The sequence below is a fragment of the Trichosurus vulpecula genome, chromosome 4 (genome assembly GCF_011100635.1).
Source record: "Trichosurus vulpecula isolate mTriVul1 chromosome 4, mTriVul1.pri, whole genome shotgun sequence".
Classification (NCBI taxonomy): domain Eukaryota; kingdom Metazoa; phylum Chordata; class Mammalia; order Diprotodontia; family Phalangeridae; genus Trichosurus; species Trichosurus vulpecula.
In genome coordinates, this window is record NC_050576.1 from 391,956,516 (window position 1) to 391,975,917 (window position 19,402).

General features: G+C 38.3%; 1 protein-coding gene across 4 annotated transcripts in view; it reads left to right on the forward strand.

Moving 5' to 3' along the window:
• Nucleotides 1–19,402, forward strand: part of TFDP1 (transcription factor Dp-1) — a 132,173-nt gene that overhangs the window by 106,763 nt on the left and 6,008 nt on the right. For 2 of the 4 annotated variants that reach the window (XM_036757617.1, XM_036757618.1), the window contains exons 5-11: nt 1,613–1,734; nt 2,934–3,099; nt 3,465–3,608; nt 5,215–5,283; nt 10,551–10,702; nt 11,725–11,891; nt 18,134–18,215. In XM_036757617.1, the coding sequence (XP_036613512.1) occupies nt 1,613–1,734; nt 2,934–3,099; nt 3,465–3,608; nt 5,215–5,283; nt 10,551–10,702; nt 11,725–11,891; nt 18,134–18,215 (902 nt within the window). Of the gene's footprint in view, nt 1–1,612; nt 1,735–2,933; nt 3,100–3,461; nt 3,609–5,214; nt 5,284–10,550; nt 10,703–11,724; nt 11,892–18,133; nt 18,216–19,402 lie in introns of all 4 variants that reach the window. The other 2 variants (XM_036757615.1, XM_036757616.1) reach the window with 1 other exon arrangement.

The window sequence follows — 19,402 nt, forward strand, 5'->3', positions numbered from 1 at the left end:
TCTAGTTTGTCTTGTATGGACTGTGACTGACTAGGACTGCAATGGTGAAGTGAATATTGCCTTTCAAATGAGAAGGTCTGGCATTGAATCTGGGCTGTCGCTTGGTGCCCTTGTGACCTTGATCAGGCTACTCCTTCAGGCTTCAGCTTCCTCCTCTGTAAAATGAAGGAATTAAATTAGATTATGTAAGGTCTTTTGTAGTTGTAAGGCCACTGAGAGGTGCAGTGATTAGAATATTGGACTTGGGGACAAGAAGATAGGAGGTTGGATCATGCTTCAGATGCTTACTAGCTGTGTAACCTTGGCAAAGTCACTTAATTGCTTCCATATCTGTAAAGTGAGAATTAGAGCACCACCTCACAGAGCTGTTGTGAGGATCGAATGAAATAACATTTGTAAAGTGTTTTGCAAATCTTCAGGTACTAGATAAATGTTAGCTGCGATCATCATTATTAAATCCTTTGGTCTTCTTGCATCCAGCTTGATCTTTTTATATTGCTCCCCTTCTCTGAAATCTTCAGTAGCTCCTAGTGGTATGCTGACTACAGTCCTTTGTTTGCTTTCAGCCTGCCTTTCAAGCCTTGCTAGCTCCAACACTGTCTCTGTCAAATAACTTTCCTTCACCTAACACACACACACACGCAGGCACGCATGCACACACACGTTTGTATTATATCTATTTGTGTGCACAGTTTATTCCAATCTTTTAAATCAGGGGTCTGCAAGCTATGGCCTTGTGGGCCAAATCTGGCTGTCTGGACTGAAGAATGGCTTTTATATTTTTTAAATACAATAAAACTTTATTGAAAAATGCAAAAATCATTCTTAACTTTATTCTTATATGGCCAACTGGCGAGAGTATGCTAACCTCTAGTCTAGATTATGTGCCTTCTTTATCTTTGCACTGTTCTCAGTGCCTAGTGTATATTAAACTATATTGAATTGGTTTGCATTATTCTCGTCTTATCCCCACCCTCCATAAGGACAGGTAAAGAAAATGAAATTGGAAACAAATGTCAGTGGGAGCCCTAAGCTATCAGTTTATTCATGATTAATAGACTTTACCTCATTGATTGAGGTCGATCATATGTACATGTATCCATGGAGTTGTCTTTCTGTACTTTATTTCTAAGAGTTTTCAGTTTGCCTGTTTCTTTAGTATTGTTAAATCTACTGAAGTATTCTAATCACTCCTCCTCACTCCACCTCCACACATATGGTAATTAAGTCAGTGTATTGTAGGAACTAATTCACTAATTTTTTCCCCTAGCAATTGACTGTCCCCCTTTAAAAAAAAAGCTTTTATTATTTTATTCACCTATGACATGTATTATTTTGATTTTGGTTTGTTTAGACTCTTGGCTAATTGATGTTTTTTGTTTAAAGTGGTGAAGGAGTTAAGGCTAATGAAGGAAAAATAAAAATGTGTTTTTAGAAGAGGTGGGTTTGTATTATTCCTTAAGGATTGGCTGTGAGTGATGGATTGTTCTAGGCAGCTCCTTAGTTGATTAAATTAAGTTGCTCTAGTTGATTAGTAAGTTATTAAAAAAATGACATCTTCATAACATGGGAGATTTCTAATTCTATTTTGAATTGTCTCTTTTAACTGTAGGTAATTGGTACACCTCAGAGATCTGCCGCGCCAAATACTATCCTTGTAGGAAGTCCACATACGCCTAACACACATTTTGTATCACAGAACCAGGCTTCAGACTCCTCACCTTGGTCGGCGGGGTGAGCAATATTCCTCAAATTATTAGAAGTTTAAAGAATTTCTTAGGATTTTAGTCATAAATTTCTCTGTCTTAGCTAAATGAGCTACAACCGAAACAAATATATTAGGGCTTCAGTTTAAATTTATTTTTCAGAGATCTTATTCCTTTAAGATATTGAAAAAATTAGGGCATGTGAAAAAATTTCATACCATTCCCAGAATAGGTATATAATCAAGAACACACTTTCACTTTAGCATCTGAGAAATCAGATTATTGGGAAAGCAGTTCAACGGCTCCATCTACATTAATGTTGTAGTTACACTTTAAAGGTTTATCATTTTTGGCTGAAGATGAGGAATTGAGATGTCTTCAATGAGACGATGGTAACTTTGAAACTCTTCCTTGTCCGTACTAGAAAATGACACCTTGGGAAGTTCAGTATCATTTCAATGACTGTAAACCCTGTAGAAGGGGATGGTGATATCCTATGTTATATAATACACTTCTATTTTTAACTTTAGCTATACTCCTCCTGAAATAGTTTTTCCCTTTAAGCAAAAGGTCACTTTTAAATAGGTTTTTAAGTAGAATTGCTTTATGATCAGTCTTATGTGTCTTCCCTACAAAAAACATGTCTGCATCCCTGCATTTTAAGCTTATTTTAGAGGTGGAAAGCCAAATGATAATATTTTATTACTATGCCTATTTTTAAAAATCCCAAACCTCTTTTCCTAATGTGACCCAAAACGCTAGAAATTTTCTTTAATAGTTGTGAATCTTATTTATTTTTACAAGGTAGATCTTAATCATGTATCTTACCTTGTAGATAAACATCACTCTTGTTACGTTCATTATTTAAGTATGTTAACTTTCTTGGAATTTTGTTAAGAAGAGCAGAATTTTTATATTGAACAGTGTCTTCAAAAAAGTTTACTATGTAGTGTACAGATTTCTCACAGTATTTTAACAATATGAATGTATGAATGTGAGATTTGACTTCTTGGAATGTTCGTTTTCTTCCCTCAACTTCCCCTGGTCTGTCTAATGGTTTTCTGCCTTGATATAATGAAGCATGCTTCAAGCGGCAGTCATCCCATAGGATTTCCTTGCTCTGGTTACACTTGTGGCTTGTAAATACAGTGATTTCAGTTTTAGATAAGGTTAGATTTTAGTTGAAGGTTGATTTTAGGTGATATGGTTTCACTTTTTATTTTTAAGGAAGCGCAATAGAAAAGGAGAGAAGAATGGCAAGGGATTAAGACATTTTTCAATGAAGGTTTGTGAGAAGGTACAGAGGAAAGGAACCACTTCATATAACGAAGTGGCAGATGAGTTGGTCGCAGAGTTCAGTGCTGCTGATAACCACATTTTACCAAATGAATCAGTAAGTATCGTGTAGATAGGTACATGTTTTCTGAGGGTCCACAAAGCTTCCCTTTGGGACTTTTGAAGAGTGTTTTCTTTCAAGAGCTGTCAAGCTAATTATAATCAAGGCTTTGGGAGAGAGAGAGATCAATAACATTAAGTTAATGTATTGACACTCTATCAGGCTTACTGTTTTGGGACTTTGGTTTTGTCTTACCTATGGGGCAGGGGGAGGAGTATAACAAACTGTTTTTAGCAGTCCACTGTATAAAACAAAGTCTATCTCACCTCCTTTAGAATTGCCCATCTCCTGCCACATGTCTTTAAACACCAATTTTAGGAAGCTTTCTGTTTTCTTCCTCTAATGCATAATGTCTTTAGCAGGCTTATGACCAGAAGAATATAAGACGAAGAGTCTATGATGCCTTAAACGTCTTAATGGCCATGAATATTATCTCAAAGGAGAAGAAGGAAATAAAATGGATTGGTCTGCCGACCAACTCCGCTCAAGAATGTCAGAATTTAGAGGTATGACTGACAAAAAACTATCTTTCTCCTTAATTAACTAATTTTAATCTGACTCAAGCTTACTTCTGTATAATGAGGTAGGTATTTTTATATTTCCATTGAGGTTACCTAAACATTTCTTAGTCACTTCTTATCAGATGGTTCTGCTCGCTGCATGAAACAAATCACACAGACGGCATCCCTGCTGGTTTTGTAGAATTTTTTGTTCTGTGAGTCAGGTGATGGAGGGATATTCTTGCTTCCTTTTTTACCTATCTTCCCCATCCACTTATCAATTCAGCTGTCTGTCCTCCCAGGCCTAATGACAGCACATATGTGCAGATTATATAATTAAAGACCTCAGTAATTGAGCCATCAGTAATTTTTGTTGCTTAATTGAAAATGCAAATCATTTCTGAATTATTTGGTATAACAACCATTATTGAAGGAGCATAAATGGTGCTTGTGCTCTCATACAATCCTCGTGTCACTAATTAGCGTTTATATGACTCAGCCTTTGAAGCCGCCCGCCTGGTTTCTCCTTCTCTGTTCAGTATGTTCTCTAGAATTCTGGAGGAGAGAAAATCATCCTCCTTGCCCCACCCCCAGACCCTTTTGGATTTCAGTGAGTAATTATCTCACTTAGCTAGAATCGGTGTCCTCTCTAGCTGATTGGTTATCCTTTACAGTGAGCATGCCGGGCTTTAGCTTTGTTCTTGGGAAAATAGCTGGAGAATTTGCGGTGTTTGCTGTTTTCCTAAATGGGCCTACATTTGTTAAAGGTAATAGAATCAGATACAATATTAGGATTACTGCTTCTGCATGAAGGCATTGAATGATGCTGGTGAAGAGACACGTTTTCTCATCTTTAACCCTTGTGAAAAGGGGTTCCCTTCATTCATTCCCTTCATATGGATCCAAATCTAAAGTAGTAATACTATGGCTGTGGGCACGGTGGACCTAATGACATCAGTTTTATCTGAATTTTAATGAGGATAGCTAGCCTGCCATTTTAAAAATAATTGTTAACTTTATCAGGACTTTATTACTTCAACATGATGGGAAAGTGAATCTTTTCCTGTTTTCCCTCTCCATGGTACATGTCTACAGAAATAGCATCTCTTGATTTGAGAGTTCTTTTTATTTAATTAATATAGGAAGACCCACAAATTAAAGTCTGACCCTTAGGAGCTTTGTGACCCTGGGAAATAAATTCCCTGGGCCTAAGTTTGCTCAACTATAAAATGAAAAAGCTGGACTAGGCGGGATCTAAGGTCCTTCCAGTTCTAAATCTTTGTTCCTATAATATATGATGTCTTAAAACAAATTAAAAATTAGATTTAAACATCATTAAAACAAATGATAGTTATATGAACATGGACAGTATTAAAGGGAAATTGAAATTCAACTTTAAAAATATTTGACAAGTATATTTAGAGGCTGAATGAAGGATCCTAGAAACATACATCAAAAAGTCCCTGAAGTCAAGAATTTTATTTTTTCAACAATAGAACTAGTGTTGTTTTATCTTTTTAAAAAATGCTATATTAAATTGCCCTGGAATCCTGAGATTGCTTCCATCTATAACTTCTTGAGATGTTTTTTGTTTTGTGTTTTATTCCTAAAGGTAGAGAGGCAGAGAAGACTTGAAAGAATAAAACAAAAGCAGTCTCAGCTTCAAGAACTTATTCTACAGGTAATGAAATACTTCTCTGTGTGTGGGCAACAATTTCTGTTCCCTTCATTCAATTAATATCTTTCAAAGAAACAAAATACACTGTAGCTTTAAGTAATAATATCTAAATAATTAAATTTTGAGGGGCAGCTAGGTGGCGCAGCGAGTAGAGCACCGGCCCTGAAGTCAGGACGACCTGAGTTCAAATCTGGCCTCAGACACTTGACACTCTTACTAGCTGTGTGACCTTGGGCAAGTCACTTAACCCCAATTGCCCTGCCTTCCCTCCTGCAAAAAAAAAAAAATAGTAATAATTTTTTATAGTCAGAGAGGCAGTGTGATGTGGCAGACTTGGTTTGTACTTTACTTCCAATTCATTGCCTTGTGACCTTGGCAGACCAATAGATGGCTCCCACTGGCATCTCCACTCTCTTACCTTCAGACTCCTTCTTTGCTGCTATGTCTGCTCTATCCTTAAAAAATAGTTTTCTCAGTTGATCTTACTGTTTCTGCTAGTTATCATCCTGGGGTTCTCCCCTCCTTGGCTAAACTCCTTCAGAAAGACACATAAATGTCTTTGTAGGTCTTTCCATTTCCCTCAACTCCCATTCACCTATAAACCCTTTACATTTTCCCTTCTGACACCATCATTGGACCAAAACTTCCCTCTCCAGAGTTTCAGGTGATCCCTTAATTTCCAAATCTCCTGGCCTTTTCTCAGCCCTTTTCCTACACACATGTAGCTCTCCAGCGACACTGGCCTACCTGAAGTGCCTCAAACCTGACCCTGTTTCCAGTCTCTGGGTCTTTGCACTAACTGGTTTACCCAAGCTTTGATGACTCTGCTCCCTCACTTCCACCCTTCATTTCCCTCCTTCCTGCTCCTGGAGGCCTTTCAGCTTCTAATTCCTTTCCCCTGGAGGACCTCATGTATCTTCCTCCTTGATTCCAATTTCCGCCATTAAAATGTAAGCTGCTTGGGGGGAGGGAGAGGCTGGTTTTTTGCTTTTCTTTGTTTCCTCAGCACTTCAGGTAATGCTTGGTAAGTGCATAAATGCATGATAAGCACATGGTAAATACTTGTTTACTTGACCTGACTGACCTCATGGGCTCTTTGAGGAAAAAAGCCTTTAATGAATTGTAAAGCAGTCTATAACTGCTAGATACTTTTATTCTTCATGTCAATTGATATGTTAAACACTGATTATCTCCGTGCTTCTTTTCGTCTGCATTTGAAATTTCAGATATTGAGAGACCTACTAGGTATGATGTAAGGAAATAAAAGTGAATAATGAAACACATTTCCTGACATTTAAAAATTTATTCTGTAATAGGAAAGGTTAAATAAGTATGGAAATAACTAATAATGAATCCAAATATGACAGGTGCCATAGAGATACAACCATGCTATTCTGTTGGGTGGAGAATTAAGGAAAGCTTTGTGGAAGAGAGATTACTTTTGATCTAAGCCTTAAAAGATCACTAAGATCTTAATAGATATAAAGGATAATAAGTGCATTCAGGGGAAGAACCTTCCGAACTCAGTTCTTTGGGTGGGGAAGTGCTGGATGTGTTTGGGGAACTGTAAATAGTTCGATTGAAGTATGAGGAAGTCATTTAAAGCATTTGGGCAGTATGTGAAATTACAGGATCCGTATGGCCAGAACTGTGTTTTATCACTTATGAATGGCAATAGCACCTTCATCTTAATATAAAATGTCAATATTTACGATACACTGCTATATACTGTCCATTGGATCTCCAAGACAACCTTGTAAGTTATCTACTGCAGCATTTTACAGCTGAGGAAATAGGCTCAGTAAGGTTGAATTCCTTGCCCATGATAACATGGCTAGTCAGTATTGGAGGTGGGTGTTTGGAACCCAGGGGTCTTCTGCCTCAGTGCTGTGCTCTTTGTAGTAGACCATGATTTGAAAAATTAACCTGTTATTAATACGGATTGGGGAAAGATAAGAGTCATGGAAATCAGAAACAAGCTGTTGGGCTTGTTGAGGGGGAAAGTAATGAATGCCTAAACTTAGGTGCTGACAGTGGGATTGGATTGCCTAGACTTTAGGAGAGGTAGAAGCTACAAGCCCTAACGACTGGTTGAAGGTAAGAGCCAAGGAGGAGTTGAAGGTGACATTATAAGGCATAGGGAAGGCATGAAATGAGCTGGTTTTGAGGAGCAAGGTCTGTTGTGAACATGCTGGGTACACCCAGGAGGAGGTGTCCTTTAGGCTTTTGGAAATGTGGAGTCAGAACCTTGAGAAAAGAAGACTGAGTTAGAGAGGGAGATTTGAGAGTATCTGCCATCGTGGAAGTAACATAGAGGCTGATGGCTCCATTATTATCAACAGTGTAACGTTTGCACTAATAGAAACTTAAGTCTTATCAGTGAAGGGAGATGGTACTCTTCTTGCCCTCTGCCCCAATAGATAGTTATCATTATCATTATTATTATTATCATTAGGAATATTGTGTTCATTTCAGAGTCACACTTTAGAAAGGATTTTTGACAAATTAATGTGCTTCCAAAAGAGGGTGAACAGGATGATGGAAAGACTTGAAGCTATACCTATAAAGACAGGTTGAGAGAACTGGGAATGTTTGTGAGAAGAGAAAACGTGGTAGGTTGGTGGGGTTGTTATTATTAGCGTGTGGCTTCAGATTTTTGAAGGCTTGTCAAGGGAAGAAGCACAGTATCTAAGCATTGGGAGGAGCCTTTGGAAATTTTTTTTTTAGCCAGGAAAAGAGATAATGTAGGGAGATGTGATCAATTGCTATCTATCGATAGCTGTATTTACCGGTCCTGAATCAAAGAGCAGACTGGTTTGGGTGGCCTTAGGCAGCTAGAGGAGGAGCAGAGGGTGAAATGTGCAGATTTTAGCTCAGTTTGTAGGGTTGGTTTCTTAACAAATGGAGGAGGTGAATAGAGTGCCGGACTTGGAGACAAGAATTTGGTTTAAACTCCTCCTCATACACTTCTCCCACCAGCATGGGGTTGATACTTGCATTTATCTCTCAGGTGTGTTGCAGCACTCAAATGAAGAGCATGTCTATAAAGTGCTCTGCAAAACTTAAAATGGATATGGGCAGCTGTTAGGAGATAGTGAGCTCCCTGATCTTAGAAGTCTTTTAACAAAAGCTTCTTGAACCCTTGTAAGGACAAGGCTGTGCTAAAGAAGGAATGCCTCTTCTGGAATTAGCCAGTGTAGATGGGCTGTGAAGGGTCTTTTCTAACTCCAGGACTGTTTGATTTTAAAAAGAGAAAACAAAGAAGGAATGGACTACAAGAGAAACAAGAAGGTAGTTAAGACTTGAGGAAATACTAAATAAGGAAGGGGGAGGAAGAAGAGGAAATGGTCATAGTGGTGAGAGAGAGAGACAGAGACAGAGAGTGTGCAGTGGAGTCTGGAGAGTGACCTCCTCTGCATTTTAATTTTTTCCTTTATATTTTCAGGGAAAAGGTGATAGAAGCAATAAATTGTGTTCTGCTTGAAACATCTGCGTGCGGCACTATGGCGTGCTGCAGGGTGGTTTTCCATTGTGGTAGTACTTTATCTTTACATATAAACTCTTAGATTTGGTTTCCTGATTGGACTTAATTTTTTTTTCTTACCATGTGATCTAACCAATACCACCCAGACTTTTTCAATTAATGATCACTTGGGCATCTGGCTCATTCATTCATATTAGGTAAGGGATTAAACCTGAGATCCGTACTTTCTGAAAGTGTCTTTCATAGTCGGTATAGCGTCCTAAATGAAGGATAAATTGTGAGGCTCTTTGAATGTTGAAGTTTGTGGGTGACATTATTGATTACATCAAGACACCCCCAAATTTTAGAGCCTCCTAAGATGAAATTCATACCCACCCAAAAGAATACGCCCTAATCATTCATGCACGAAAATGCAAGTGTTTCAAGAATACCTGTTTTCCAGACTATAACATGCAGTTTGATAGTTGACCGTTAGACCTCATGTATTATTATGGATGCTGTTTGTGAGTCAGACCCAAGAAGTGGAGAGAGTAGGACAAGAGAATAGAAAGTTATAGCACTTCTTTAGTGATCTGACTTTTGGCTGAAAGGAAGGCCCATATTTTTAATACCAGTATTCTACTGTTGACATTGTATGCCTGCAAATCATGAACATTATAATCTCCAAAGAATTAAAATTATGCATTGCTCTGAGTGTGAGGGAGGGGCTCATGGTGGTTGTGGGGCAGCTGTAAAACATAACAAATGCAGAATTACCAAGAACTATAATGAAGAATATCATCAAAGAAATGTATGAACAAAAAAGAAGACAGCGTATTCATGTGTCATGATTGAGGGATGGACAGCCCAGCCACCTCCTGTGCTGCTTCTCTGGTATCCTTGTCACGTGAGGAAAAATCTATATTCACCCCCTGCACAAAGAGTGGACACCCTTTGGTGAACTTAGGAGGGGAAAACAATAAGAGTCACAAAGGCAGGCATAGATGGGTTGCAACATATGTCATTGGTGGGATGACTCACATTAATTAGAAACTAAAAGTATAGCCCCTTGAAGACATTAGATTCCATTTATCTGGGGTGTTTTAGATGTGAGCTTGCTTAGTGTTGTTTCTGGGCTAAATAAGTGATCCTAGATTTTTTCAAACTTTAGAACTTTAGGACTTTGCAATTAGCTTATGTTTACAATGAAAGTTTTTTTTCCCCCAGTCATGTATTGGTGTGGTTGGGATGGGTGAGGGGTAGAGTAATGGAGTGGGCTATGATATTTTAAAAATAGATTAATTTTTTTTTTGCATGGACTCTTTTTTTAGTTTACATGATGTGATGAGTAATCTACATATTAGGGTACTCCCTAACTCCATATCACTACTTTGAGTATTGGACTTTCAAAATGAATTTTCTTTACTAAGACTGTGAAGTTTTCTGAATGCCAAAGAGGTTACATGAATTAATCATTGTAATCAGGAGATTTCTGGTGTCTTCTCTGAGTTAAGCCTCCCTTCCTGACTATAATACAGGAGATTTAGGTTCTCGTCCCAGGTCAGGGGCTTTTTAGTTGTGGGAGCTTGGGTGAATTGCCTCACTTATATGAAATAAGAGGGTTGAACTGTGTGGGCTGTAAGCTACCTGCCAGCTCTAACCTAGGATTTCTTACCTCATGGTGATGTGAGTATGAAGAGTTCTTTGGGAGGAAGGTGTTATATTTCTGGGTGAGGTCAAGATAAATTTAGTATCAAAAGTGAGTGACTAACATGGTGCGTCTATAAGTTGGTATATCTTATTTCAGCAAATTGCCTTCAAGAATTTGGTGCAGAGAAATCGTCAAGCAGAGCAGCAAGCCAGCCGACCACCACCTTCCAACTCTGTCATACACCTACCTTTTATCATTGTGAACACCAGCAAGAAGACAGTGATCGACTGCAGTATTTCTAACGACAAGTAGGTTGTTCATGGAAAAGAGAAGTTTTCCATCTGCCCCTTTGCTTCAGCTGTGAGTTTCAAATCAAAAAAGAAGAAATCCCATAGTTGGTTTTGTTAAAAACAAAATATCCATATATCACCTCCTTCAGTTAATTTTAATTAGGGACAGGATTAGGGACCACCCCTGTGATTTATCTGATATGAGGAACTCATCGGTGGTGCAGCTAGTCAGCACCTTCTCTGTAGCTTGCCCAGGGTCACAGAGCCTAGATGTATCAGCAGCTGCAGGAATTGATCTCAGGTCTTCTTGGCTCCCAGACTGGCTGTATCACTCTGCTTCTACTAATTTTTGTTTGTAAATGCAACCTAGTGACACTTCATTGTTTTTATTATTAAAGTACAAATTTTGCTTTTTTTGCCTGCAGATTGCTTATTTAAAAGAAAATAATAACCTAAAAATTCTATAGGTGTTTAAAAATATGAGAGGCAGCCTAGTATGGTAAATAGTGGGCAAGCTTCTAAGTTGGAGGAGCTGTGTTCAAGTCCAACTTCTTCTATGTGCTAGTTTTGTCATCCTGGGCAAGTCCTTTTACCAACTCTGTAAAACTGTTACAGGTAGAACACTTGCTCATCTCAGTGGCGTGGGGAGTTTTCCTCACTGGGAGTCTGGGACCCCTGCTCCAGTATTTTTAAGTGTTAAAGACATGATTCTGGTTGGAGGGGAGGAGTGAGTGTTTATCGAAGCTAAGGAAATGGGAATTATCAGCCTGTAAGTTTTCAGAGAGAGATTGTACTGGAGAATGGGAGAAGTTGAGGATGTAAGCTTTGGGGTTCTTTGTTTCTACTTGTAGCTCCCAGGCAGCAGATTCTCTCCCTGTGGATACCAGCCCTTCTCTCTTGTTGCTGGCTTTGCTTCACTTTCAAGAGCAGTTGTCCTGTCAGTCAGGCATGTGGGGGGTGTGTGTGTGTGTGTGTGTGTTCATTGTTGGGATGTCTTCACAGTCTTCTTGGTGATTTAATAATGAAATCTTCCCTTTCAGATTTGAGTATCTATTTAATTTTGACAACACATTTGAAATCCACGATGACATAGAAGTATTAAAGCGAATGGGAATGGCTTGTGGGCTAGAATCTGGAAGCTGTTCTGCAGAAGACCTAAAGATGGCAAGAAGTTTGGTACCTAAAGCTCTGGAACCTTATGTGACAGGTCAGTGAGGCCATATCTAATTGCCATGATGCTATTCACATTTGACAGTATGCAAAGACAAAAATGTTTTAAAGTTATGACAAACTTTAGAGTTGGTCGTTCCTCTTCTGGTGAAAGTACATTACACCTTTCCTTTCTAAAGGATTCCAAATGTAAAGTACCCAGGGATAATAATGAAATGAAAAGACTGGGCATAAAATCAGAAACTAGGGGATGTTGAAATGTGTAAGTCACAGAGTGCTCAGATGCAGTGAGCAGGGCGGCACAAATTCAGTTCTTTTACTTTAGCATCATTTCAATCCCATGTACCCAGTGAAAAGCAATGTGTTTCTCTGGTGGCTGTTTGGTTGAGTATGTTAGCATGTGGTAGCTTGCAGAGAGCAGGATTTATGATTAAAACCCCTTTCTGAGAAGTTTGACATGTTGTCCTTGGAAGTATGGCTTGAATGTGTTCTGTTACAATATGGATTGGAGAATCCTGCTAGAATTGTGAAGGACATCTTTCTCCCCACCACATCAGGTAATACCATTTAAAAGCCCCAAGCTTAGAAAACTCAGCAGTGACATCAAGAAGATAAGTAAAAAAACCTGGCATAGATAATTTTTGCAGGAGAAATTGCTTATGAAGACCAATTAGCCACCCTCTTGTCCTGTACCCTTTTCCTACCCTTCACCTTCTTGTCCCTCCCTAACTAATCCTGTGTCAGCATCCCACTGGAAATCTCAGTCCTTGGGTGGCTTTGAAGCCTTTGAAACTGGACAGCCCTGAGTCTAGAGAAGTTGGAAAGGAAGTGGTCATGGAGGATTGTGGAGTTTGGGGGAGGAAATGGAGGAAACCAGAAACTCCATGCTGAAGAAAATTGATGAGTACAGCACAGGAGCAGGGGGAAAAAGCAGTCAGTGGAAAGAGTCAGAAGAGGGTAGAAGAGAGCACCCGCTTCTGAGGCTTCCCAGAAGTACCCCTTCTGGAGGCATCTTGTAGGATCTTTTCTGTTCTCTTTCACAAGCAGCTCTTCTGGTGAGAGGGATTTCATTTCCAGAAAGGATGATGGAAAACAGAAGAGTGGGACTGGGAAAGGTAGAGAATGAATAGTGGACATTCAGAGTTTCCCTGCATCTGTGTCCCAGCTGACCACCCTCACCCTCAGATAGGAACCAGACTTCATCCAGCCTGTGGAGGGAGCTGGTTTGAAAGCACAGCCAGGGCTGAGAGTGGGGGCGCAGGAACATTAGACCTGGTGAGGGGAGATGATTAACAACCAACACATTTTCAGAAAGAATACCATAAAAACAGCAGAATCATTGTTTAAGAGCTAATTGAAGGGGAGAAGTGGGTAAATGTTTGAAGAAAAGAGCCCTCTCAGTGGATGAGTACTTTATAATAAGAAATTGAATCACAGTCATTTGAAGAAGGTGAAAAAAGTGCAACAGATTTTGCAAGGCCCTTCTTAAGTAACAGTGAAGCAACTCCAGGAATGTCTAGAATGATTCAGAAGAGCAATCTGAAAAGACAGTGTATGTATAAAAGAATTGGAGTCAGACAAACAAAGTGATGATTGGAAAGAAAAATGAAGCTCCGGAAGGAAAAAATGTTGGAGTAGAATTTTAAAAAGAAAAGCACACACTGGAAACATGAGAGCTCTGCCAAACAAGAGTACTGAACTTGAAAATAGGTTCTGTTTGATTTTAAAAAGAAAAAACACCTTGACATGCTGAGAGGGAGAAAGCAAAAAGAATATTAACGGACAGGTACTCTAAGGAGTAAAAGGCATAATAGGAAAAATCAGGAGGAGAAGAGGTAGAGGAAGTAAATTATTTTTTTGTGAGAAAAAAATCCTATGCCCTGGATAAGCCAATATTATGGGTGGTAAGATAATACAAAGAAATTTCTCCCAAATAGAGACAGGAGAGAGTGAAACAAAGGACCAAAGTAGTGACTGGTCAGCACTGGAGAGGAGAGGGAGATTAGAATTTTTCAGTTCTTCCTTCTGTCTTTGGGGAGTATCATTGAGGTACAAAATACAGAGGAAAAAGTAGGATTTAGGTATAGCCCGCAGAACAGGAAGTGATCTGGCTTCATCGTGTAGCGACTCCAAGGAGGCAAGAGGAAGGAAGCAGATAAAGGTCTCGCAGTGGACTGTACTGTGGGGGCTGCTACTAGACTGAGTGATGCATTTCAGTACTTACTCCCACTGTCTAAGAGGATCGTTGGACATCCTGGAAGGATAGAACTGAGAGAAGGTCGAACTGAGCTGCAGAGGTTAAAAGAAGTAATGAAGAAAAGGACAAAGACAGGATGACCCCTGCTTCCACTCCGAGGCTGGTTGTGGAACACTTCCCCGAGAGCGTATGTATCTACATCAGTACATTCACGTCGAGTGGTTGATGGAAGATAACACAAACGTAATAACCATGAGGACTATACCAACTTAACCCCGAATGTGAAGTTAACTTCTTCAATTTCAAAGAAGCGGATAAGAGAACAAAATCTGAACAGTTTGTTGCCTGCAAGAAACATAATTAAAATACAGTTACATGGAGAAAAAAAAATACAGGGATGTTATGCTTCAGGAAACTCTTGAAAAAGGGAGCCCCAATAATGCTCTCTGATAAGACAGCAATAAACATTGATCAATTCCAGGTAGACAGAGAGACTGTTATGTTTAAAGGAACCAAAGATGTTGGGAAATGAACAATATTAAATGTGTATGCATCAGATGGCATAGAAATTCAGTTCTTAAAAAAGAAGTAAACTGTAAAAAGACAATGAAAGTAACAAAAATCATTTAGTATTGCTCTAGGAGGGAGAAAAATTAAACAGGAAGATAAGGAAAATCGAAAAGTGAATGAATTGTTAAACTAGATTTGCTTGACCAGTGATGACTTGTGAATGGATATGTTAAATAACATGCGTATTTCTCAGTGTGTACAAGGCAACTTTATAAAAGTTGATCATATGGTAGGGCATGATGGAGTGATAAAGTAGAGATCTTACAGCCCTGCTTTAGAGAAAGATGTCACCAGTCCTTAAATGATTTGCCAAAAAAGGTGAAACACCCTGAGACAAATGTATTTATAATTGAACATTTTTGGACATTTATACCACTAAAAACATTCTCTAAAATACAAACAGAAAGTACATCACCAAACTTCTAAAAAATACAGATCTACTGATATATCGCCTACGTTATCCATTGTGTCCCTGACCCCACTCTCAGCAGAGAGCCATCTCTGTTATGATCAGTATTCTACGCCCTTGAAGCCTTCCGCCTCCCCCCAAGTTCTGCAAAGTAGCAAGGAGAGATTTCTTTCCATAGAACTTCTTAGGGACCGAATTCGGTCATTATAATTTTACAGCATTCAGTTTTAACCATTTGTTGTTGCTGTGGTTTTCATTAACATTTTTGGAGTTATTGACAGAAATGGTACTGATACACAGAGCAGAAAAAGTAGAAGGCAACTATAAATTAGTCTTAGTAAAGAACATCATTGTAAACTTTTAAATAAAATCCTTAGAAGATAATTCAGTATGTCCAAGCTGGGTTCTTACCAGGGATGCAAGGATGGTTTGACATTAGGAAAATGTAATCTCTTTGCTCACTTAAATGATCACCGATCATTTAGACCAAATATGTAAGAAAAACCCTATCATTATTTGTATAGATACAGGAGAAGCTTTTGACAAAATACTGCACTCATTTATTTCAAAAAGGCCAAAACAAATAGACCCTATTACGTGACACAGTTCTAGAAATGCTAGCTGTAGTAGCAAGAAAACAAAATCAAATATCTAGAAAGGAGGCAAAACTATTTCTGTTTGCTGATACAATGGCATAATGAAAAAATTCTGAAGAATCAGCAGAGAGATTGATAAGAGTGATTAATAGATAAGGCAGGGTAGCAAGTATAAAATAAATCCACAAGAATCGTCAGCATTTCTGTACAGTCTAACAAAAACAGGGAAGAAATGATGATGAGAAATTTCACTGAAAATAAACATAAAATGCACCAAATATGTAGGAGTTAACAACTATGAAGGCTCCCATCAGATTTACATAGGTACAACAGTGTTATATAACAGAAAGAAGTTCTGGTGTCAGGAGACTTAGGTTCAATTTTGCTTTTAATACTTGTTGCCTGTGAGACCTTGGAAAAATTACTTAAACCTACTCAGGCCTCAGTTTCTTTATTTGTAAAATGAGGGGATTGGATTAGTTAGCTTCTGAAGTTCCCCTCCTCTTCTAAATGTTAATAACTGATGAGATGTAAAACATGCTACAGAAATAGTGGGAGACTTCTATAAATGATGATAGTCAGTGCTTTTGCTTGGACTATGTCGTTTATAATAAAAATAGCTATTTCTTGAATTCATTTGGAGATTTATTGATATACCAGTCAGATTGTCGAGCAGATATTTTCTTGGAACTGGACAAAAATGATAAAATGCATTTGAAAAAACAAAAGTTGTGGAATCTTAAGGAAAATAATGAGAAAAGATACAAATGGAATGGGCATTGTGTTGTCATACCTTTATTATGTTGTAGAAAGGAAAATGGAAAAATAAATCGATGGAACAGACTAGATAAGGGTCAAACGGAAGCAGTAGGTCGAGTGTTTGATAAACCTGAGAACCGAAATTATTGGGGGGAAGGACTCAATTTGATGAGAACTGTTGTGAAAACTAGACTCAAGTTGGGCAGAAATTAGGTTTATCCCCATTATCTTGCACCATGTTTCACAATGAGATCAAATCGTCTACATGACCTGAAATATAAAAGGGCATATCATTAACAAGTAAGAAGGGAAAGAAATAAGGTACCCTTTATGCCTGTGGCTAGGGAAGGAATTAAAACGGGACAGAGGCACAAAAGAGGAAGTGGATGATCATGAGTATACAATTAGAAAGCCTTTGCACAAAGTAATTGTTCCTGTGGAATTGGAGGAATAAAGTGGGCAGAGTGTTTGACTCGGATATCATTGATTCAAGCCTGATGCTCCACGTATACAGGAAATTGTACCAAGTGGCATTCCCCAGTTCATGATCAGAGGATTTGAATAGTTTTCAAAAGAATAGCCGACCCTAAATGACCATCTGAAAATATGTTCCATATTGTTAGTAATGGTAATGAGGCAAACAGCTATGAGAATATTATGGGAGGAGCTTCTGGAGGTCAGGCACACTTAACTACTATTTGTGGACTTGTAGAATGAGCCCAGCATTCTCTTAATGTGTCACCGTGGAAATAAAATATCTGAATTGTCCCCACTGAGCAGTCCCATTACTGGGTGTATGCCCCAAGGATGTCAGACAAAATGATGCTCAAGAAAACACCAGGTAAACATGCCAGAATGTCCGTAACAGCGCTGCTCGTGGTAGCAAACACCTGTAAACAGCGAGTACTCCTCAGTTGGGAGCGGCTGAAAATACTATGGCAAATTAATATCATGAAATATTTTTATGCATAAATTAATAAGAGGAATTCAAAGGAATGTGGGGAGGTTTGTACAAACTTATACAGGACAAAATAAGAGATCCAAGAGGAATATACACAGTGACTAGGGCAATGTAAATGAACAGATTACCTGAAAGAATCTGAATTCAAATCAGTGAAGGGTCCCAAAGAAGAGATAATGAAATAGACTTCTTGCCTTGTCTCAAAAGGGTCAGGTCCTGTCAGGATGTAACAGTGTCAGACAGTCTCCTTATGGAATGTTTTTTTCCATTGTTTTGCTTTGTCACTTGGGGAGGTTCTAGTCTAGAGGGAAGAATGGGAAATGACTGCTATTTGAAGGCAAGCCGTCAATAAAACATTTTATAAAAAACATCAATTGGCAAAAAAAAAAGAGAGAGAAAAAATGAAGAAGACTACGAACAAGCTAGAAGAGATTAGTTTATTGCTTTACAGTTGGGTAGAAGTCGACCAAACCATCCTAGAGAAAGCAAAATCTATTTCCATAAAGTCAAATAACTTTCAGGCTTCTTCTCTTTCTGACTTCCAGGCTTATTTATATCCCCATGCTGCAGTTATTTTAAACTTGTTTCCTTCTGTTCTGTTTTTCATGGATATTAGGAACAATTGATCACCATCATTCGTGTATTTGCTTACATGTACGAAAGGTGTCATTAAGCTTCCGCCTCTTTGCCTTTTTTCTTTTTTTGTGCATAACCTCAATTTCCTTTCCCTTTTCACATTTCTTGTTCATTTTTAAATTAAGTGACTTATTTTCTTTCTGTTTTTCAGAAATGGCTCAGGGATCAATCAGCAGTGTATATGTCACATCATCATCAGGTTCAACTTCAAGTGGCACAAGGTTTTCTGCCAGGTGAAACCAGTTTATAGAATTAATACAAAAGAGCATATCTTTTTAAAAACTGTGTTTTACTTTTTGTTTTCAACATGGCTGAGTACTTATAAGTGCATAATTGACATACTGGTTAAACATGAGTAGTTTGTCTAGCTGTGCCACATAACAAATTAGATTTCTGCCTCTTAAGTTATTATATTGTCTAACTTACCTGTAAGTTTTTCCTTTACTTACATTACTTTCTTTTCCTAACAAATTTCCCTCAAGTGGTACTCTTATCATATTGGACTCTTAATTGAATTTAAAACTTTGCTTGTTGCGATAGTAATCATTCACATTTATATAGCATTTTATGAGTTACCATGACCAAAAACTCCATCACCACCAAGTGGTCAGCCTATTGGTGATGTACCTGCCACTCTCTGCTCAGCTAGGCTGGTCCTTGGGAAACAGACTCCATCTATTGCTGGGGCCATCCTTGAAAAATTTGAGCAAGATAGAACCTGCCAAGCCTTATGCTTTGCTCATACAGCCTTCAGGAAATCGGGGTTATCTGCATACCATGACAAAGCATCTGACAAGGACTTTGTGGAAGACATTCTCACTGTAAATGAAAACAGAAGGAAGAAGGAAATTCCACCCTAAATGGAAAGATGGCTCACCCATGTACAAAAAACAGTTGGAGAAATGGGTTTGCTCACACATCCAAAGGCAGTAAGAAACATTACCTTGTGTGGAATATCACGTGTTACAGTATTAATAAGTATTTACAAAAAAAGATCACTGCAGAAGTATTGACATATATCCCTAAGATTTGCTAAGAGTGAAGAAATAGAGAGATTTCTTTAAAGAACTCAGTAAGACCCTCCTAATTAACTGAAGCCTCATACCTTTATATCATAAACACTTTATTTGAGAAAATAATTGGTTGATGTTAGATTTGGTGAGCACCAAGTAACATCACACAAAAAAATCAAATCAATATTTTAGCAGAAAAGAAGACTTGTTATCAATGTTGAAATTATCATGAAGAGTCAGACTACTGACTTGGTGCAGCTAAAGTCGGAATGAGTGAAAACCAAGAAGGAATGATAGTGAGAAAAGGATATGCTATTAAATTGAAACAGCTGAATTCTGTCAGTCAGAAATGGCTAAAGTGACATCAGAAACAAATGAATAAATACGGAGCATAATAATTTTACATA